At 48.4% G+C, this 22,552-nt stretch overlaps 1 protein-coding gene across 1 annotated transcript in view; it reads left to right on the plus strand.

Annotated features, from left to right (window-relative positions):
* Positions 1-2,194: 2,194 nt before the first annotated feature.
* Positions 2,195-22,552, plus strand: part of Znf831 (zinc finger protein 831) — a 69,633-nt gene continuing 49,275 nt past the window's right edge. The window contains exons 1-3 of the mRNA XM_031373784.1: positions 2,195-5,824; positions 7,441-7,580; positions 17,484-17,620. Of these exons, the coding sequence (XP_031229644.1) occupies positions 2,195-5,824; positions 7,441-7,580; positions 17,484-17,620 (3,907 nt within the window). The remainder of the gene's footprint in view (positions 5,825-7,440; positions 7,581-17,483; positions 17,621-22,552) is intronic.

Consider the following 22,552-nt stretch of genomic DNA (forward strand, 5'->3'; position numbering starts at 1 on the left):
TGCTGGTGACAGGAGTCTTCATAGACAGCCTGCTGGTGACAGGAGTCTTCATAGACAGCCTGCTGGTGGCAGGAGTTTTCATAGACAGCCTGCTGGTGACTGGAGTTTTCATAGACAGCCTGCTGGTGACAGGAGTCTTCATAGACAGCCTGCTGGTGACTGGAGTTTTCATAGACAGCCTGCTGGTGACCGGAGTCTTCATAGACAGCCTGCTGGTGACTGGAGTCTTCATAGACAGCCTGCTGGTGGCAGGAGTTTTCAGTCTCCTTGGGAAACTCTCCCTGGGTGGTACAAAGCTCACACAAAGCTTAGGTGGGTGATGGGTGTCGCCAGCCTTCCTAACATGGCCCTCCAGCATCTGACTTTCCCTTCGTAAGTTGAAGAACGAACGTAGCCTGGTAGTGGTCTATCTGCTCCTCCTGGCGCAGCAGCAACTGACTTAATCTCAGCTCTATGGGACAGGGATTTGAGTAGAGACCTAGGCTACATCCTGAAGTTGGATGAGAACTTGGAATGTCATGACACCGAATCCACGGTCCCCATTTACATTCGCACTTGATGAGATCATAATGTTTTAGCATAGACACAACCCTTTGGGCACAGTGACAAGCTTATACTATGAGAATTCATCATGCAACATTTGGGCCACGCTTCCATGCGTTCACATATGATGTGTAATTTTTATGAAATTCAAATTTGTCTCACAGACCTGCATTTTAGTTTCATCATCTAGGAAGCCCCACCCTGACCCGACCCCACCAAGGTCGGTTCTTACTGTAGTCCTCCTGGTCGATCTTACTGTAGTCCTCCTGCTCCATCTTACTGTATAGTCCTCCTGGTCCATCTTACTGTAGTCCTCCTGGTCCATCTTACTGTAGTCCTCCTGGTCCACCTTACTGTAGTCCTCCTGGTCGATCTTACTGTAGTCCTCCTGGTCCATCTTACTGTAGTCCTCCTGGTCCATCTTACTGTAGTCCTCCTGGTCGAAGGCTCAGAACATCAGAGTGAGAAGGACCTTACCCTGACATCTCATAGATCTAGAAACGGCATCATAGGCAAGAAAGGGATTTGAACTTGCTGGAGTAGTCCGTGTGGATGTTAATCACCTCAGCAGGTTGCTCACCTGTGTGCACGTAGGTACATGTGACTGTGTGTGTGTGTGACTGTGTGTGTGTGTGACTGTACAGGGGTGTGTGTGTGTGTGTGACTGTGTGTGTGACTGTATGTGTGACTGTATGTGTGTGGCTGTGTGTGTGACTGTGTGTGTGACTGTATGTGTGTGACTATGTATGTGTGTGTGACTGTACAGGGGTGTGTGTGTGTGTGTGACTGTGTGTGTGTGTGTGATTGTGTGTGTGACCGTATGTGTGTGACTGTGTGTGACTGTGTGTGACTGTATGTGTGACTGTATGTGTGTGACTATGTGTGTGACTGTGTGTGTGACTGTGTGTATGTGACTATGTATGTGTGTGTGGCTGTGTGTGTGTGACTGTGTGTGTGACTGTATGTGTGACTATATGTGTGTGACTATATGTGTGACTGTATGTGTGTGGCTATGTGTGTGACTGTGTGTGTGACTGTGTGTGTATGACTGTGTGTGTGACTGTATGTGTGTGACTGTGTGTGTGACTGTGTGTGTGACTGTGTGTATGTGACTATGTATGTGTGTGTGACTGTGTGTGTGACTATGTGTGTGACTGTGTGTGTGACTGTATGTGTGGCTGTATGTGTGTGACTGTGTGTGTGTGACTGTGTGTGTGACTGTGTGTGTGACTGTGTGTATGTGACTATGTATGTGTGTGTGACTGTGTGTATATAAGGGTGTGTGTAACTCTCTCTGTGTAAGGGTTTGCATGTGCATGGCAGTGGGTGTTCAACTGAGAGCCCTGTTGAATGCTACTCAAGTGTTCTATTACTGAGCTACATCCAGAGCTCTTTTTGTATGTTTTATTTTGAGGCAGGGTCTCACCCTGTCATCTAAGCAGAGATAGAACTTGTAATCCTCCTGCCTCAGTAGCTAGGCTTACAGTTCGGCAACCCTGCACCTTTCTTGAGGACAAGAGTGGTGGAGGATTGTTATTTGGGTTCACAGAGGGCACTATAATCCCTTCTAATGGAGAGAAGAGAGACCCCATCCTAAGTGTGCCTCTCACCCACAGGCTGACAGAATCCTGGACCACGCAGATGATGAGGAATGGAGGCTTCGGAATCTACCCACCCCACCCCATTGGCCTCGGACCAGCCAGCCTCTGGACCTGGCATTCCAGGCGGCCCAGGTGGGCAGGCCTCACCTCGACTGACCCTGGGTCCTGTCATCCTGCCACCAGATCAGGGCCTGGCCCCAACTGTGTTCTTGAAGGCCCTGCCTGTCCCATTATACCATACGGTACCTCCCGGGGGCCTCCAGCCACGTGCACCCCTGGTGGCAGGCAGCCTGGAGGGGGCAAGCGTACCATTCATTCTCAGCCCCGTACTGCAGCCTGAAGGGCCCAGTGCCACCCAGGTGGGCAAGCCAGCCACCCCAGCCCTGACTGTGAACATCGTAGGCACATTGCCTGTACTCTCCCCAGGGGTGGGGTCCGCCCTGGTCAGCACAGGCAGGGTGAAGAATACTGGTAAGCACCTGTGCCCACACTGTGGCCGGGACTGCTTGAAGCCCAGTGTGCTGGAGAAACACATCCGGTCCCACACGGGCGAAAGGCCCTTCCCGTGCCCTACCTGTGGCATCGCCTTTAAGACCCAGAGCAATCTGTATAAACACAGGCGGACACAAACACATCTCAACAACTCCCGCTTGTCCTTGGAGTCCGAGGGGAGTGGGAGCAGCCTTCTGGAAGACGGAGACAGGCCCGGAGAGACTGACTCAGTGACGAGTCGTGGAGATGATGGGGCTCCAGGAAGAGCCCTTTCCCCAGGGGCCCGCCCCACCCTTGCTGCTCAGAACAGGGAAAGCAAGGTGGAATCGACCCCCTCTCTCGGGGCTGCCCTTTCCCACAGGGAGGCCTCTGTGGATCAGACCCAGATGGCGTCACCTGAGTTCTCGATAGCCAGCCCACAGCCTAGGTGGAAGCTGCCAGAACCAAAGCCATGCTTCCTGCAGCGACAGCAGGAGACCTGTTCAGAGAAGCCCTGGGACCCCAAGGCCTTGGAGGGCCAGCTGAGGAAGTGTGAGAGCACAGACTCTGGTTACCTGTCACGCTCAGACAGCGTGGAGCAGCCCCCTGTTGCCTCTAGCCCATTGCATAGTCTATCGGAGCACAGTGCGGAATCTGAGGGGGAAGGGGGCCCTGGCTGTTCCTCTTCAGGCAACAGGGCTGAACAGGGAACACCAGGGCCCAGCCTGGAGACAGAGAAGAAGAAACTGGAGGAGCGAATTGCGCAGCTGATCTCTCACAACCAGGCGGTGGTAGATGACCCACAGTTGGACCATGTGCGGCCCCGCAAGACCGTGCTGTCTAAGCAGGGCAGCATTGACCTGCCCATGCCATATACCTACAAGGATTCCTTCCACTTTGACATCCGGGCGCTGGAGCCCAGCCGCAGGAGGGCTGCCCTCAGCCCTGCCCAGTCCACCTTCACACCCCTGGAAAAGGCCAGACCCCTCTTTTTCCACTCAGTCCCCACGCAGCTCTCCACCACAGTGGAGTGTGTCCCTGTCACCAGGAGCAACTCGCTGCCTTTCGTCGAGGGCTCTAAGTTGTGGCCAGATCCACGGGACCCACAGGATGCTGTCCCAGGGATGCAGAAGGCCCTGAGCCCCAGGCTCACCCCAGCCCGGCTGGGATGCCGTCCAGGACTGACCTTGGCAAGCATCCCCAGCGGTCACCCACGGGCCCTGGTGAGACAGGCTGCTGTGGAGGACTTGCCATGTACCCCCACCGGAGACCCCTCAGCTACTGCTGAAGACCTAGATGGAAAGAGAGCTGTGGCAAAGGAGGGTGTGGTGTACAAGGGCAGAGCCAGTAAGAAGTGTACTCAAAGGAAGCAAAGGATGTTCTCCCAGGAGAAATGGCAGGTGTACGGAAATGAGACCTTCAAGAGAATATACCAGAAAACGAAGACCAGCCACCAGGGAGGACAGAAACACAGGGAGGTGAAGCAGGGACAGGGGACAGAACTGGACCTTCCTCCTCCTCAGGAACAGGTAGGAGGAAGTGAGGATGCAGGCCTGTCCCAAGACAATAGGATCCCTATCCTTAGAGACACTTCAGCGGGGGCTAAGCTAAGATCTTGGGGAAGTCGAACATCCCTGGAAGACTCACTGGAGGCTGAGTCTCCTAAGCAGCTGAAGGCGATGGACAGAGTCAAGTCGCCTCCTACCCTTGGCAGCACAGATGGCCTCTGTTTGAGTGGCAAGGGCTCTTTGCTCTCTCCAAGTGGGAAATTGGACCTGGGATGCCAGCTGCTTCCAGGGCCCAGGCCTTGCCAGAGAGGAGACATAGAAGCTCCTGAGATACCTTCAGCAGACCCGAGTGGTGAGGCTATAAAAGAAACCAGTCCTGGGACCCAAACTGTCCTCAGACAGTCCAGTGGTGGATCTGTGGCTCTACAGGTTGTGGATGACAAGTTGCCTTCAGAGAGGAAGAGACTGAAGGTGGAGGGGGTGGACCCTCAGGAGCAGCCAGGGCCTCTGGAAGCTGAGACCTCAGGAGGCTCTGTGCAGGCTGACCCTCAGCCATCCCAGAAACAGGAAAGTGACTCTGAGGAGTTGCTGGGTTGCTCAAATAAGAGTATCCTGCATGTGACCACAGCCCCAGAGCCCTCAGATGTCTCCTCAGCGGCTTCTGCTGTTGCCATGAGATGGCCAGGGCTAGGGGACAAGGATTCCCCATTGTCTTCTGGACCCAGGACTCCTGGACTTCACCCCCTGCTACCTGCCAAGCCCCAGGATCCTGTTGTCCCTAATGCTCGGTCAGGTGGCTCCTTTGCTCCCAAATATCTCCTCAGGTTACCTCAGGGAGAGAACTCCTCACGGCTAGTTGTATCAAGGCCTGGGAAAGGCCCAGACACTCTGTGTACAAGTATACAGCCTGTAGAACAGACCCTTCTCGTTGGATCAGAACTGGGAATGCTCCGGCCACCCGGAGCACACTCAGATCCAGGTGAGGCAGGTGGCAGTGCAGAGGACTCTAGCTGGTCCAGGTCAAGGGATGGAAAAGAAGAGACACAGACAGGAAGAGAGAAAAGAGACAGGACCAATGACAGCATCCCAGCGGCCAGACACTCTTCTGACCCCAGGACCAGCACCATCCGGGAGATAGCCTCCGTTCTGTCTACTCACACCTGTGACATTCATGTGGCCCAGGATGTAGTGAGTAAGACCCATGCCATCCATTGCCTGGGTACAAACAGCCCACCAGCAAGAGCTAGGACGTATGGGAATGTCTTAAACCCTTGGACGTCATCCCAGAAGCTGGGAATACTTCCTAAGAATGTCCTAGAAGCTCCTCCTTCAGAAACCGTGGAAGGGCTGCCCGCCTGCTTTTCCTCTCAAGCACACTATTTCCTTACAGCTTTCACAAAACCCCAGAGTATTTCCTTGAACCAGCAGACACCAGCCTTGTCACACATCTTAGGAACCCCCAGGAGCTGTGAGGCCCCAAGCTCCTTCCCCTCACTTAAGACTGAGCCCCAGCTCACATGGTGTTGCTTGAATCGCAGGCTGCCCCTGCCTGCAGAGCAACAGAGGGCAGCTCCTGGACACTTGGCTTCATCTTTGCCTAACAGAAACCTCCAGGGTGACGGTGACAAAGCACTGCCCAAGAGCTGTGGAGGAAGGACCCAGACGAACCGAGGAGGAGAAGGCTCTACGCAGGCACCTGAGGTAACACCAGCTCAGCCTGGGGTTTGGGCCAGCATGAGATTGAGACAAGAAGAGCAAGAGAGAGGGAGAAGAGAGAGAGGTCATGAATCTATCCCACCATTAGGAGGTCATGAATCAATCACCACCATTAGGAGGTCCTCTGCTCCCAAGAGAGGCTAGTGCTGCCATGCATGGGCTAGGGAAAATAAAGGCCCTAGATATGAACAAAACTCAGCAAATTCATAAAAATAACATAGTAATAAACGATCGTACTGGAGTCTAGGTCATAGCTGAATTGATAAAGTACTTACCACACAACTATGAGGGCCTGAGAATCCACAATTAAAAAGCCAAGTATGATGGCCGGCCGTTCTAACCCCAGCACTGAGGAGATGGTCTCCAGAGCTTAGGTTAGCCTAACCAGTGAGTCCCAGACCAGTGAGAGACCCTGGCTCAAAATATAAGCTGGATGGCTCCTGAGAAATGAAATGACACTCAAGATTGTTCTCTAGTCTCCATGTGTACACACACACATACACACACACACACACACAAACACACACACACACACACACACAGAGAGAGAGAGAGAGAGAGAGAGAGAGAGAGAGAGAGAGAGAGAGAGAGAGAGAGAGAGATTTTACTAGCATATCCAGGTAAGATATTTGTGACTAGACATAAGACATCAGTTTATTCCTGGTAACAGAGACAAAGATAAAAACATCAGCAACAATGACAAAATAAATATATTTTATTTTATTTTGAATTGTATCTATGGGGTATGTGATTTATAGGACAGGATATTAACTCCTCTGGAGTTGGAGTTAAAGGCAGCTTTGAACCACTTGATGTTGGTGCTGGGATTACGTAGGTCCCTTGCAAGTGCTCTGAACTACTGAGTCACCTGTCCAGAAACTAGAAACTCATGTTGACAGACAAATTCCAGACAGAAAATCAAATCACAACAAAAGAGGGGACAGAAACGTAGGCTCTTCGATGGAGAAATTTATCAGAGACACCAGAAAAACTGCTTCACTCTAATCACCGGAGCCATCAGGAGCAAAGATAATAAGGAAAATGTGATTAAAGCTCAGGCGGGATCTTACCTGGAAATTAAGCCATGAGTTTATGGTCCCATCTTGAAAGCATTGAAGTCTTAGTCCTGTTAGGAGATGGCTTGGGTCAGGGAGCTAAAGGGAGCACTGAGACCTCAGTTCTAATTGGGCTTACGGAACAAAGACGAGGGTAGGACCTGAGACTTGCAAGCAATCTTGCTTCTCTCCAGGGGCTGAGGGTGAGGATCCAAGGTCTGGTTCCTCTCCAAATCTTCTCCTTCCAAATTGTAGCGATTCCTGGGGTGGGGGGGAACTATGGATAATGGTTAATTCTCCACTCACATCAAAGGTGCAGCATTTCCACTGGAAGTCTAGCTAGGCATAGTTCCGGAAGGTTCCATGTGATACACAACCAGTTGCCAGGTAAGAATACTGGGCAGGCTCAGACCATTTAGTAACACAACATTTGGGTGACTTAATTCCTATAGATAGGTATCCTGTCTGTCCAGAAAGAGCCCGCCATGATTGTCCCCACCATGAGGGCTTTGAGTGACATGATGCCAACATGCCTGGTATTTTCAGCTTCCCTATCCAACAGTCCCAGGGCTGAGGGCTGAGGACCAAGGGTCCAGACCACGGTGGAAGAAAGAACTGTGGCGTAGGAGGGTGAAGACATCTCGTGAGAACACCAAGCAGAAGAAACTGATGCTTCATTCCAAGAGGTAAGATATGTGGCCCCCTCTTCCCCTTCCCCACTAGCCTGGTACCAGGAACTTCAAATGGATACTTAGTTAAACCCCCAGGAACTGAATGTGGCATTAAATGGCGGCTCAGCTCCAGAGGGAGGCTCCTATTCTATTGGCCTGAAGTTCTGTGGCTCCAGATCTGTCTCTGTTGCCCATTGCCCACCCAGCATGATTCTATTGACCATGTATTGTTTACTGGCATATTTCTTAGACAGGGCACAGTAAATATTTTAGATAACCAAGTTGAAAAATCCATCCATCCATCTATCCATCCATCCATCCATCCATCCATCCATCCATCCATCCATCCAATGATGAGAGATTGTGCACTAATTATTACTTTTAAGACATTTTTAGCATTTGCAAGCATTGTGAATATTTTGCAGAAAAAAATTAAAAGTCCAGAGAAGCAAAGAGAATCTCTCAGCAATCCCGAGGCTTGGGGATATTCTCCTGAACATTCAGAGGCACTATTTTCTAGATAAGGCCAGAGACAATTGTTTTAGGAGGCCTTAAGAGCTCAGCAACAGCTCTTGTGTTAAGTGTATCGCGCAAGGGGTCTAAAAGTTACAGTCGCATCATAAAAGTCAGACGTCATACAAGTCTCTTTATTTTCCACTCATCTCAAGCTATTAGAATTTTGAGGACACAAGACTTGCCTTCTTGAATGGCCACAGCTGGCCAGAGAGGAGTAATAACCACCCTGGTAGGTGAGAGCTATGTTTTGTGAATACCCCAGTCCCTACCTCTCTTTAGCATTGGATCTTCAGCTGTTTCTCAGCTGTCTTACATACCTACCTCCACAGACAATTGAATTTGAAGATCTTTATCCTAATAGTTGACTTTGAGGGAGTCAAGAGAGGGCATCTTTATCAGGGAACTGCTATAAAAGATCCCCCAAATTGAATGTGGGGAATTGAGCACAGGGAAGCAAGGAAGCTCTGAGCAAGGTCCTCGTCTTAGTTACTTTTCAATTGCTTGATAAAACACCATGGTAACTTATTAAAGAGAGTACTTAATTTGAGGCTCATGATTCTAGAGAGTTAGGGCCCATGACCATCTTGTTGGGCAGCATGACAGCAGGCAAGCAGGCATGGCACTGGAGCAGTAGCTTGTGTATTCATCCATCTATCTATATACTTATCCACCCATGTATATATCAATCATGTATGCCATCCGTCCATCTATCTATCTGTCTGTCTACTTACTTATCTAACTATCCATCTTCCTGACATTGTCGTGAGGTATTACATTACGTGAGTGAGTGAGGTTCATATTTTTTTTTTTGATGCTTGTTAATGTTAGCTGTTTTGAATCTTTCAAATGATGAATATAATTTATAGGGTCATGTGAGAGTCTAGATAGTATAGATTCTTTACATGTTAAAAGCTGTGCATACATTCTTCAGTCTAGCATTTTGTTTTTAAAGCCATCTTATTCATCTTGGCGTATGGAATTGACCCATTTTTCATTTCTGGATGCATTTTGGATCATCCTTCTGGCATTTTCTTCAGACTTCCTGCAGAAAAGAAGGCTGCCCTGGTTGTCATCAGTTTGCAATAGCTGCACCCATCCTGGTATTGGGCAGTATTTCTTCTGGCTACAGGGCACTGGGTAAACATCCCTTTTTTGCTCAGGGCATCAAGGCTCTTCTTCCACCATTTTTAGTTTCTGTTTTATTGAACTCCGCTGTTTGTCACTTCTCTGTCTGTGGAATGTCTTTATGCCTGGCTGCTATTAAAGCTGTTCCTTTAATGTTTGTGTTTCACCACTTTACTGTGATGCTTGGAGTTAGACATTACCCTTTATGTCGCCCATCCAGAATCTGCTGGGCTTTCATGATCTTCCTAGAAAATTCCTTGGCCATCATTTCTCAAGCACCATTTCCACCCTGCTCTCTCCTCTCCTTCTAAACACAGGAAAGAAATGTTTCTTAGACTTTCTCGTGTGTGTGTGTGTGTGTGTGTGTGTGTGTGTGTGTGTGTGTGTGTGTGCGCGCGCGCGCGCGCGCGTGTGAATGTGCCATTCACATATATATGCTGGTGCATATGAAGGCCAGAGATATCTATCAGGCCTGTTCTCAGCTTCACTTTATTTTTGAGGCAGGATCTCTTCCTGGCCTGTACCTTGCCCAGGCTTCTACTTCTGTGTGCTTTCCCAGAGTTCAGATTACAAGTGCATGTTACTATTCCTGTTTGTTCTTTGGTTTTGGATGTGGATTCTGGGATTACAACTAAGGCATTTGCACAGCTCAGTTCTTCATGTTTGTTCAACAAGCACTTTGCCAACCGAGACAACAGGGTCTTACTGTATAGACCAGGCTGGCCTGCACTAGTGATTCTTCTACCTCAGCTCCTGAGTATGGTCTTACGGAACATACCACCAGGCCCAACTTGCCTTCTACCCTTAATAAATGTTGTGTCTATATGGATACACAATGTAGATGCATTGTTCAGTGGTATCCTTAAAAATTTATTAATTTTTTTAATTAATTAAATAACTTCTCTGTCGACTCTTTATTGATATACAATTGAGTTTTAATAAATCACATATCTTTAAGACATATAATTTAATTAACCTTGACATAAATTTGTAGGATGCCAACAGTAGAAAGTTTCCATCATGTCTTTGTAATTCCTCCCTTCTCTCCAAGCTGCTTCTCCTGTTCCCAGTGAACTTTAATGTGCTTCTATCAATGTAGATTTGATTGCTTCTTCTAGACTATGAAAGAAACAAACTAACTCTGTGTGGGAGTTGCTCTTCTCTGGGGCTAGCTCTCCCAGACACCTTGATTATTCTGGGACTCATTGATTCACTGGGTTTAATTTCTGTTGCTATAATAAAACATGGTAAAAATAAAACATCAAAAATCAGCTTAAGGGAGAAAGAATTTATTCAGTTCACAGGTCTGAGTTGTAGTCCCTTGTAGCAGGATTGTGAAGGCTACAGTAACTTGAAGCAGCTATCACATGACTGTCACATGACACCCACAGTCAAGAGCAGAGAGAGATGAATTCATGCTCCCTTGCTCACTTGCTTGCTTGTGCTTAGCCTGAGTTTTTTCATTTTTGCACAGCCCTGGACTCAATGCCAGGAAGTGATGTCTGTTCTGGGCTGGGTCTTCCCAGGTCATTTAACATAAGACAATCCCTCACAGACTGAGTCTCCAGCCAACCTGACCTAATTAATTCCTCATTTTGATTCTCTTCCTAGGTTATTTTAGGTTGCATTGAGTTGCCAGTTAAAAATGACCACCACAGCTGGGCGGTAGTGGTGCATGCCTTTAATCCCAGCACTTGGGAGGCAGAGGCAGGTGGATTTCTGACTTTGAGGCCAGCCTGGTCTACAGAGTGAGTTCTAGGACAGCCTGGGCTACACAGAGAAACCCTGTCTCAACAAACCAAAATAAATAAATAAATAAATGACCACCACATCCATGTTGTATGCATAAACACTTATATCGTCTTGATCGATTCCTATGCCTGAGGATGACTGGGATTTTATTCATGTTTAGGTAGTCATACTGGTGAAAGTTTCAGAAGCTAAACCCATAGAGTCTTACCAACATGACTGACTAAACATATTTAGGCTTTTTGTTGGTTTGCTTGCTTTTGTTTTTTTTTGAGACAAGTACCCTCTGAATGTGGGATTGTGGATATGAGCTGCCATGCCTAGCTCAAATAGTTGTCTTATTTATTTATTTGGGTTCTTGGGATTAATCCCATACAAATGCCAGGGAAATACCCTACCCTGTGCTACACCTCTAACTACCAGTTTTTATTTCCCTCATGTTATGTCTTAAAGAGTAATCCTCTTCAACTTTGATGAAATGCATTCTCCTCTTTCCCCTTTCATTGTGTTTGCTCTCAGTGTAAAATCTCAGAAGTTTCTTTCTGACCAAATCACACATTTCCCCCACCACTCTGTACCTCAGGCTTCACACTCAAGCCTGGGATCCATGTTCACTTTTCTCTATGGAATGAGTTATGGATAGACGCTCAGAGTTTCGCAGGTGGCCATCTGCTTGCCCTAACATGATCTATTTGTCTGTTTTAATGCAAATATCACACCATTTTGATTATAATGCAAAACCTAAGAGTTTCTATATAAGGCTGGTGAATTCAAAACAGCATGGTACTTCTATCAGGATAGTCAGAGACTGATTGGAGAGCCAAGGAGGTGAAGAGGAACTTTTGATAAGTTTTTAAAGGAAAATCAGTGGAGAAAAGGAGAAGGGATTGTCTTTCCAACCAACAGTGCCCAGCCTGGAAAGCGGAAGGAAGCCTTGGGTGGGCATCTCATCCGACTCTGCTCTAGGGAGCAGCAGCTTCGTCACACAGTGCCCATCAGTTCATACACTGTCCAGATTGTATTAGGGGTAAAACAGTTAAAATTGGGGTAAAATTAAGGGGTAAAACAGTTAAAATTGTAAAGAAAGAAAACCTGGGCAGATAAATCTGTTTTCATCTCAATGGTTTCTCCGACAAATTAATCATTTTTCATCTCCACCAGAGGTCTGTAGCCTCCCATAGTGGTCTCTTGTTCATTGACATCCTGTCTTTATTGGTCTGACCTTTTAAACAGTTTTATTACATTTATTTGTTTGCTTGTATATTCTGTGTGTGTGTAGGTCAGAGGACACTGTGTGAGGTGGGGTTTCTCCTTCCACTATGTGTGTCCTGGGGATGGAACGTAGGGTGTTAGGCTCAGTGGCAACACCTTTACCCATTGACAGAGCCATCTTGAACCCACGTCCACTGATTTTTAAATGTAGTCATTCATGGATAGTATGTTTTATCGCCAAGAAACACATGCGTACAGAATCTTTCCACTACATCCTTTGAGGTGGGGTCTTACTGCACCTGGAGCTTGTGAATTCAGCTTGGCTGTCTGGCCAGCACAGTTCAGGCCTCCTTCCATGTCCATCTCCCCAGCATGGGGATAACAGATTCCCATAACTCGGCTTTTGTGCTCATGCTGAGGATCTGGCAAATACCTTGTTGATTTAGCCATCTCTCCAGGCCCTCAGTCCTTTTAAACAGCACTTTAGAGTTTGCTCTTGACAATCCAGGCAGTTAAAGTCCCTCCTGTCTGCCTCTGTTTACAAATTAATTCTCACTTACAGCAACTGAGTGCCTTGTGCTCCTGATACGGGAACGCTGAGATCTGGGTTGGAAGCACCTCTCTTGGGGTGGAGTGGAGACTACTTGTTTTGCTTCTACTCAGCCTGTTAGACTCTGTCTAAGTGAAGCTCTTGATGATAAGGTTGTCCTGGTCTCAGCCCACAGGACTCAGGCGAAGAATGTCTCCCCATTTCCTGGGGTGTGTGTGTGTGGGGTGGGGTGGATAACTCACTTCTCAGTGACAAGTGTGGTGAGTGCATGGCCTGCCAGGGTCTGAGGTCTCTGCAACCAGAAGAACTGCCCCTTGACATTCACTAAAATTCTATCCCACCAAGCTAGGGGACATATACAGAAATCATCTGGTCTGGAGAAACCATTGAGATGAAAACAGATTTATCTGCCCAGGTTTTCTCTCTTTACAATTTTAACTGTTTTACCCCTTCCAATCGGACTATCAATACATTTAAATCTATTTAATTTTTAAGAACAACTTAGTTGTCGTTTCATTTGGTTTTGGTAAGGAAGGCTGTAGTGGGACCAGAGTGTTAGGTGAGGGCTCAGAACCCAGGAGACTGGGCTCGAATTTAATTTGCTGTGTCTTATTGTTAAAAAATTGTTTTAATTCCTAATACTTTTTAAGCTCTGATTTTGCTAATTTAATCAGGCCAGTCTAGACTTTTGATGGAGCTCCTGGGTGCTGGGATCACAATCTGTGTGAGAAGTTGCACATTTCGATGTATCCACAAGGCCACCTTTTCTTCTTTGGTTACTCAGTGATGCTCTTGTCGAAGAAGTCTTCCCTAGCTTCAGTCTCCCAATGCCATGAGCAAATAAAGACTTCCTCCGATACTTTCCTAACTTACACATACACAGTCATACATATAGAAGGATTTGGTTTGATTTTTGTGATTTAGACAACCAGGGAGCATGGATCAAATGTGATATTTTTAAATTTGTTTTATCAACTAGTTATAACTTAATGTTTTTGAAACTACATATATGCTATTATATTACTCATACATATTTCACATATAGAGATTTTATTTGATTGGAAAACTCTAAAATGTAATGTAGAATTTATATAAAAATCAAGAGTCCCTCGGCTCTTTGCTGTTTTTAGCTCCCTATTTACACTCGAAGTAAATTTCATTTCAGGACCTTTCCATTCGGTTTCATTTCTCTCTCCCTCTCTCTATTCCAACGCTATCATGAGAATGGCTGTTTCATTAATGAAACACTGCTCATGTTAAAAGAGAGGGAGTCAAAAACTTGGGGACCATTTTGAGAGTGGAAATGGAAACACGGCGAAGCTTCATGCTTGCATGACTAATTACTTAGATGTTAACTCAAGGCCCAGAGATTCACAAAGTTCTCGGAATACATCTGTGCCAGGCCCACAGCAAGCACTGGACCGTGGAATTGGGTTGTGTTGATTAATTTGTGGCTGTATACAAGCATGAAGTGCTCAGAGACTTGCTGAGGAAGTGTCCAGCAAATACTAAATAGATAGCTCCCATAGAGGGGGATGACAAGCAAGTGTGTGTGTGTGTGTGTGTGTGTGTGTGTGTGTGTGTGTGTGTAGGGGGCTCGGTCCTAAAGGGCACATTTGGCCCTGAGGACAGGATTCTATTCATCATGAGGGTCTGTCTACCTTGTGTATTTGCTATCCCTGTCTTCAGTTGAGATGGAACTGACTCAGAGAAGTCTGTGAGGTGAGGCTGACAGTGAGATGGACAGTGGGCCTGAGCTCAGGTGGCCTTTGCTGCCTATGCCCTGCACCACACATGGCTGAGACCCTGTGACCCAATGGCCGCAGTACTAGGGCTTTGAGCATGGTCACAGACATCTCTCAGCTTCTCTCTGCTTTGCCATGTCCTTAGAGCCATGAGAGGGGCTGGGAGAAACAGCAAGACTGAGCTCTCCCCTGGATGAGCACTTATGGGGCCTACCTGTTCATCTGCTTGCCAGGTCCCTCCTTAGATCTCACTACAGCAGTATTACAGCGCAACAGCAGGGCTAATACATTTCAATGTGTCAAGACTCGTGACAGCAACCTTAGCCCTCCTATGTCCTGAGGGAACCAAGGACTCCAAATTGAAGCCCACAGGCTTATGATCTTAACCTACCAGTCTTCAGGGATCCCTGATACACTGACCTGGGCAAGAAGTGCTCACTGTAACTGGTCTTCATGAGACTAAGGAGCACAGGCATCCTGAGACGCATGGTGAGGACCCAGAGGAAGCAGAAAAGAGGCTTGTATGGAGCCTGTAGTTCAAAATCTGAAACGTTGGGGGCTTCTTTTTAAAAGTATAAAGGAGAAAATGGATCAGCTTGGTGTCACAGACTAGATGTGAACTTAGAAAACTAAGTTGATCTTAAACTCAACCTTGAATAAGCAGAAAGGGAGAGAGGGAACAGGCCTTGCATCACGTACTAAGTAGACATGTACTTAGGGCTACGTGCATACTTGAGGTCCTTCAAACCAAAGCAAGCATCCTGAGAGTAACACCCACATCAACCCCCGTTGGATTCTTTAGAAAGTGGGGCTTGGGTTGTAAGTGAGCTCTTAGGAGGAGGCTGTGAAGAGCCTGCTGAAGGCAGGGAAAGGGGTGTAGAGACACTTTACAGGTCTGGCCGCAGCTGGGCCCTCAGGACCTCTGAAGTGGGACTTGTACCGTACAGATTGTCCTACTTAGAGGTAAATATGTGTGAGCCAAGGCACCCCACACCAGCTAGTCAGGTGGAAAGTTTCTCAGGTATATGCAAGCACGTCAAGCCTCCCATGCCCCAGAGGGTATGCATGTCCCCAATAGCAGGGGCAGAGATTGGTAGAGACGGGTAACCCTAGGGAGAATCGTTGGATGGTACTTCACAGAACCTGGCATGCCTTGGGGTTCCCTGAATGATAGAAGATGAAAAACTGCCCAAGCAGGCTAGTTTCTTTAATGCAGCTGCTTGTGGGGAGGTAGGGGCACTACACCGACTCCTCTGAGAGGATCAAGAGAGATGGGGGCAGTCCCAGCCCAAGTCTAAAACAAAGCATCTCTTGGAAGATGGTACCGGAGTCCATACATATAGGTTCTCCTCAAGTGTGACAGGGTCCAGATTCCACTTTGATAAGGCTGACCGGAGGGCCAGGAACTCTCCTGACAGACCCCCTAGCCCCTTTGATTAAATGAAGTCTCCAAGGTTCAGGTTATGTGCCATTCGTCGAGCCTGCAAGCCAGCTGCAGTTACCAGTGGTCTTGGGGGCAAAGGTGAGCCTGCACATTTACTGGCTGTGCATCCCCCACAGGTCCTACCTCCCTTCCTTCTTTTGTGTCCTTTGCAATCACTCAGCAGGAGCTCTGGTGGGTTCAGGGGGTTATGATGAGTGAAATCGCAGCCCGCCTTCCCTCCCCTGATAGCTCCTCGGGGAATCTGTGGTCTTGACAAATGGGACAGAGGCTTCAGGAAAGGAGCCAGCCCCCCTACCCCCACCCCAGAGGATGACAGCCCCTGCTCCAGGCTGGGAAGGCAGGTTTCTTCCAAATGTAGATACCCAGTGAAGAACAGCACAGAGGCACTCTCTCATGGCTGGCGTCAAGAGAAGGCAATACCTGAGAGGGCGCTGTGTGTCCTTCAGCCCTGATTTAAAATTCCAGTCGGCCCTGGTGACAAGGTCCTGTGCTTGGGTCTTGGAGGAAGCTCAAACACAAGAGGCAGGAAGAAGGCTAAGCATGTTGCCTCTTCCCGAGAAGGTTCTGTGGAGCTCCAAGTGCTTGGAGACTGAAGCCGGTCCAGGAAGGCAGCTCCCCTAAGGATCTGCAAAGAGCTTTCAAACAAGCGTAAGGCATGTGTCAGCGAACCTTCCTCTCAGCTTACATTCCCCTAAGATGTGGGTGCTGGATGAGATGGCTGGTTTACTGAGAGCTATACCTGCCTGTCAGTAAAATATTGTGAGCCTGAATCCTAAGAGACAAGTACAACAAGTTCATGTACACTTTACACGGATGTCCTTGTTGGATGCGTGCTGTGCCTTTCAAAGGGCGTGCACCAAGAGAGTGCAGTCTACAAGACAGCCAGTACAAGGGAGCCCCTAGCCTTTCCCCATCCTTGTGGTATGTGCCCTCTGGGTCATTAGCGGCATTTTGTTTTGGGGACCACTAGATCAAATGAACTGAAGGGGGCTCTCTGTTAGGGAATCTGTGCAGACCCCCCTCCCCCAAGACACAGGCTGCCAACATCGCCTGTAGCGGTAGCAATGACCACGTGTGGGTTCTTAACGTAACTGTAGCTTACATGCTCAGCAACCCCAGGAGGGGAGCAGCGATTGTGGAGACCAATGCAGATTCTACAACATTTTCATCTTTGCACGAAATTCTATTTAGCCAACTGTTTAGCGAGTAGTGAAGGACTAACGGCACCATCATTTTCCTACGTCGTTGCAAAGCAGTGTGAGTAACATTTGAACATGATCTCAGGCTGGGGGGCCTTCCTCAGTGGGTAGGGCACCCTCTTCACATGCATGGAGACCTGGCTTCCGGCCTTAGCGCTGCATAAACCAGGCATGATGGCCTTCACCTGCGATCCCAGCACTCAGAAGGTTAAGGCAGGAGGATCAGAATCATACTCAGCTATGGAGGAACTACAAGGCCAGGCTGGGCTCCAAAAGACCACCTCTAGTTTAGCCCCATGTTTCCCAGCCACCCCCAGGGCCTTTCCTGGCACATACCCTTCCACACAATGACTACAGATGCACTGCTCTGCCCTACAGGTGTGAAGGGAGTTTCTGGCAGAGAGCCAAGCGACTGTGCAAGCCACCCTGGTTGTCAAGAAGAAGCTGTCTCTCCCACCGACTTGAGGGGTTAGAACCACGGGAGACTCTTGGGAGGAGTTCAGCAGAAGTGGCAGGTAACATTTTCCTTTGTGGCGAATCCAGACTGAGTGAGCAAAGGCACCAGGCCCTAGTATTTGATTCAGGAAAGTAGTAAATGGGCAGGGAAAATCCAGAAGGGCAAAGTGTATGAAGGGCCACAATGTGGTTTTGAATCTGTGAGATGACCAGCCTTGATGTATGGAAAAATGGTCGGGTGTAAGGAATCAAGATGCCAATTCTGGGCAGTGCAAACATGTCCCTACCCTGGCTGCAAGAGCCAGGCTCTGCACAGCCATAGATTCCCTGTGAGATCTGGGAATGTATACACCAGAAACTCCTGGTGCCTCTACCTCCCACATCTCTGGATGGGAAGTATGCTCAGTTCTTTGCACAATCCTATCATTGTAAGGCTCTGGGATGGAGGCAGTGGGGGCTGTGGGGTTCAGAGCGCATGACAAGTATTACGGTTCTGTGAGAGGCACGTGTCTAATGCTGACCTTGGCTGCAATTGGGACAAGGCCCAGAGGGAAGTGGGACATGAACTCATGGAGGCGACTTCCTGGAATAGAGGCATCCTAACTGCAGTCCCTGAGCAGCTAGGACAAGCCAGGGGACTTTTCTGGATCATTACATCTTCCCCCTTTCACCCAGCAGTGGCGACTCTAGCCTTGTTCTCACTTGAAGAGGGTGGCCTTGGAAGAATGGAGCCGTCTTTGAGAGGCTGTGGGGCCAGCAACATCCGAATTACCATCTATGTATGTCTGGTTGTTAACTGGTTGGTTCAAGGGCTGACCGAAGTCTTTGTCTGGTGCCCTGGTTTTGATTCTTAGGGCCCACGGTGGGGCACTTACTTCTCTTCTGTGTAGCTCCAGCACCCCCTACAGGCAAATGGTACTTACCCCACCCCCATACCCTGTCCCCAAAGTCTTCTGTCCTTGTAAAGAGGAGCATGAGGTGTAGTGAGTGCTTCTTACTCAGAATCAAAACAATATAGGTATAGGTACTCAGTTCTACTGTTGGCCAGCTGGAGAAGGCAAAATACTGCTTTGGTTAAGGCATCTAAAGGGTGTAGATCCAGGAGGGAGAAAGGCTGGGGTGCAGGAGGATGCAGGAGCTCAACTCTATTCTCTCTCTGTAGTCCATGGCTCTCACCTTCATATACATCCCATTGTTCTTTATTCAGTGAAATCATCTACTGTGCTCAGCTGTGGATGACATCACAATGCTCAACATGGGTTTGCCTGTACACCAAAACAAGAGGTTCCTTCCATACAAGGGCCAGAGATTACTGTGAGGCTATGCCTTCATGTGACAGTATTGATGGCATCTTTGTGCATTCTAGACTCTAAGGCATGCCTCTTGCCATTCCCTGAGAGCCTCTTCAACTTAGAGTCTACTGTTAGGACCCCAGTTCTCAGAGCACTGCAAGGTGAGAAACTACAGGCATAGGGACCCCACATCGAAGGGTCCCCATGTGGAAACCATGGCTCCTGCTGTCTGGCTCTTCATCCTTTGTCCCTATGTGCTTCGTTCTCTATGAGGGTTGGGTTCTAGGGTTTTCCTTCATGTGGCAGGGAGCTCCAGTAACATGTCTGACTGGACTCTGCTAATGAGCTGTCTGGGAGCTGATGGTCATGTCTGTCCATGGGCAAGAGGTTGCCAATGGTCACAGCCTAAACAAATGGGAGCAGCTGAACTATTCCCGTCGTCACCCAGAATGGAGGTCTCCAGGTCTCTTCTCAACAGCTTTGGAATGGTGAATTCAACTGTCCTGGGAACTTAGACCAGCCAAGTCATAGGGCTAGGCTCTGTGCCCTACAGGTGGAGGGCAAAGAGAGTCCCTGTTCTTGATAGTAGGGGAGACAGGTTGGTTGGCTCCTTGTCCATCTTTGACCAAGTCATATTGGGAATGGAATAGGTGGCCTGTTTACTTCCATGTGCAGAATTTTGACTATAAACCCTAGACACATAAGCTCTGGTCTATAGGCCCAAATGCTCAGTATGCGAGCACAGTAGCTTCTTCTGGGCACAGCCTTACTTTGCAGCTTCCAAAGCAGACAGTGATGTGGATCGCTACTACACACGTGTGTGTGACAGTGACACAGGCAGAAGGCTGAGTGACCAGTGGTGACTAGCGTTGGTGCTATAGGAGGATTATGAGGCCACACTCATGGGTCTTGGGAGGAGGCCTTCTTTGGAGACCAGGGCCTTTTTATGGAAAGGTGGGTGTGGTTTTCTGGCTGGATATTGGGCACAAGGAAGAGAATGGCCAGAATGGAGATACAGCAGCGGTGGGTAGAATGTAGGAGCTGCTGTGTGGGATTGTCATCACCCCGCATGCTTGCTGGATGAAGGAAGATTGTCCTGCTGGCTCATCCAATGCCACCAAAAGCCTAGTGCTTCTTATCCCTGTACAGTTCTCCCATGTAGGCTTGGGGCTTATCACATGAGCTTATCTCCTGTAGATTCCCACTCTGTTCTTTTCTTACATAGACAGCCATCTCTGGATTCAGAGACCTCTCTAAACCTAGGGTCCTCCCACCTTAAGAATCATGCATTGATGAGTTCTTCGGACTCTTTACCAACATCATTTTCACAGATCCCAAAGGTGGAGAAGCTGCTCTTCCGCCGTTGTAAATCACCCTCATCCGATCCCACATAAGCAATTGTACATGTCTTTCTGAATGAACAGAGGGCAGGGTGCATGAGGACGTCAGTGTGTAAACAGGCTTATCACCTGGGACCTCCTCAATAGCAAACACATGTGGCAGGGCATTGCAGTTACCCTGAGCCATAAAAGAATAGAATCACAGGGCTGGGAGATTGTTCATTGGGTAAAGTGCTTGCTGGGGAAGGGCTTAGGCCTGAGTTCACCAGTCCCTGATACCTGAATGAAAAGCCAGGTGTGTAATGTCATCACTGAGGTGTTGGGAACAAGAGACTCTCTGGGCTTCCCTGAGAAGCCAGTGTGGCCAAATCAGTGAAGAACAGGTTCAGTGAAAAACCCTTTTCACTCTTTTTCACACACACACACATACACACACACACACACACACACACGAGAGAGAGAGAGAGAGAGAGAGAGAGAGAGAGAGAGAGAGAGAGAGAGAGAGAGAGAAAGAGAGAGAGAGAGAGTTTTCTTACCTCCAATTACCCTAAGCAGCAGGCTCTGTAATATTCTGGGATTCTCAGATTGCACGGGGTCCTTCAGTGTTCCTTTAAGGAGAAGGCCGGGGGGGGGGGTGGATCAGTTCAGGGAACCATAAAGGCCTCTCATGTGGCTTTGTGGGCAACGCAGACATTCAGGTCCATGTTCCCCTAAAGTGTGCCTCATCTTACCCTATGGCCCCAACCATGGGACTATGTAAGCCAAAGAAAAGAGCAGCTACTCTCTGTGGCCCTCTCTAGGCATGCTTGGGAGGTCCTGGCCCTGCTCATGGGCACTGGCTTGATGGTAGAGATTCAGGGATCTTAGGAACACAGAGTGACCTTAGAGAGCCACTGACTCTGTCTCTTATCAATCTGAAAGCTTCTCTTAGGCTGGAGGGAGGCTCTGTATCCACTTGGCAGGATGTCTGAGAGGCCCCAGACATCCCCTCCATGTCCTTCCCCTTGGAGATAATCTACTCTGTACAGTCCAACCATAGGCTTCCATGGCTTTGTCACACCCCCAAGAACAAAGGCGCGAGCTAATGAATAAGGCCAGGTCTCAACAGGAACAGAACCCAAAGATGGATGGAACTAAGTTAATTTCCCTCTGGGAAGTCAGCTCTAGGCTTGCACCCATGTAGGTAATAGTACCCTGAACAGCCTGCAGGCCTCTCAGATGTCTAATCTCTCTCGTCTGATATTTGAGCAGCAAGCTGAGCCAGAGGACAGGGTCCCTAGTGCCCATTTTCAAAGGCTTCCTGTCCCTGCAATTAGTCAAAGCTGGGAACATGGCCACTGCCGGGCAGGTGTGAGCCCCCAGGGAGAGGTCTACACAGTGGCCTAGAAAGAATTAATCACTGTGTATCTTTATTGAAGGTCAGAGGGGAGCTCAGAAATAGTGGTAGGGGCAAGTCAGCAAGCTGGGGTTGACAGAGTCTGATGGACACCTGAGTTGAGGGGTGGGAAGCATGTCAAAATAAATCCTGCTTGGAAACCAGAGGGTCAGAGGGTTTCATTACCCACTGCTCCCAGTAGGTGAAGGGTGTCAAAGACAAACTGCTCTAACTTCAAAGGGAGCCAGGCTGGACTGTGGTAGTCTGCCATTAATAAATGACTGTGTCGGGTATCCTTTGATAGAGTGGGTGCTAGAGAGAGACATCTGAGCTGGTTCCCAGTGGCCAGGCTGATTTGATAGTATACCTGTTACTATGTGTGCCACTGGGAAGTGTGAATACTCGCCAGCTGGGAGTATTTGTGACTGGGAATACCTGCAGTCATGTGTGCCTGTGACTGTGTGTACCTGTGACTGTGTGTGCCTGTGACTGTACCTGTGACTGTGTGTACCTGTGACTGTGTGTGCCTGTGACTGTACCTGTGACTGTGTGTGTGTACTTGTGACTGTGTGGATCTGTAGGTTGACTGTGTGTGTGTACCTGTGACTGTGTGTATCTGTGGGTTGACTGTGTGTGTGTACCTGTGACTGTACCTGTGACTGTGTGTGTGTACTTGTGACTGTGTGGATCTGTGGGTTGACTGTGTGTGTGTACCTGTGACTGTGTGGATCTGTGGGTGCATGGCTGTTTGGAGGTGAGGGAGGAGAAGCTGTTTCCCAGGGCAGAGTACTATGTGCCAATGTGTTCAGGGCAGTACAAGAGGAATGTAATTGGTGAAATTTGATGGAATCAAAAGATGAACTTGAGAAACCCATTGCTGTGGGATGAGGAATTTGTCGATTCCATGGTAAGAAAACCATGAGTTCCGGCTCTGGAGGCTCCTATGGAATTGTCATTTCTAAATGCTGGTCAAGGACGCATTTC

The sequence above is a fragment of the Mastomys coucha genome, unplaced genomic scaffold (genome assembly GCF_008632895.1).
Source record: "Mastomys coucha isolate ucsf_1 unplaced genomic scaffold, UCSF_Mcou_1 pScaffold15, whole genome shotgun sequence".
NCBI classification, from domain to species: Eukaryota; Metazoa; Chordata; class Mammalia; order Rodentia; family Muridae; genus Mastomys; species Mastomys coucha.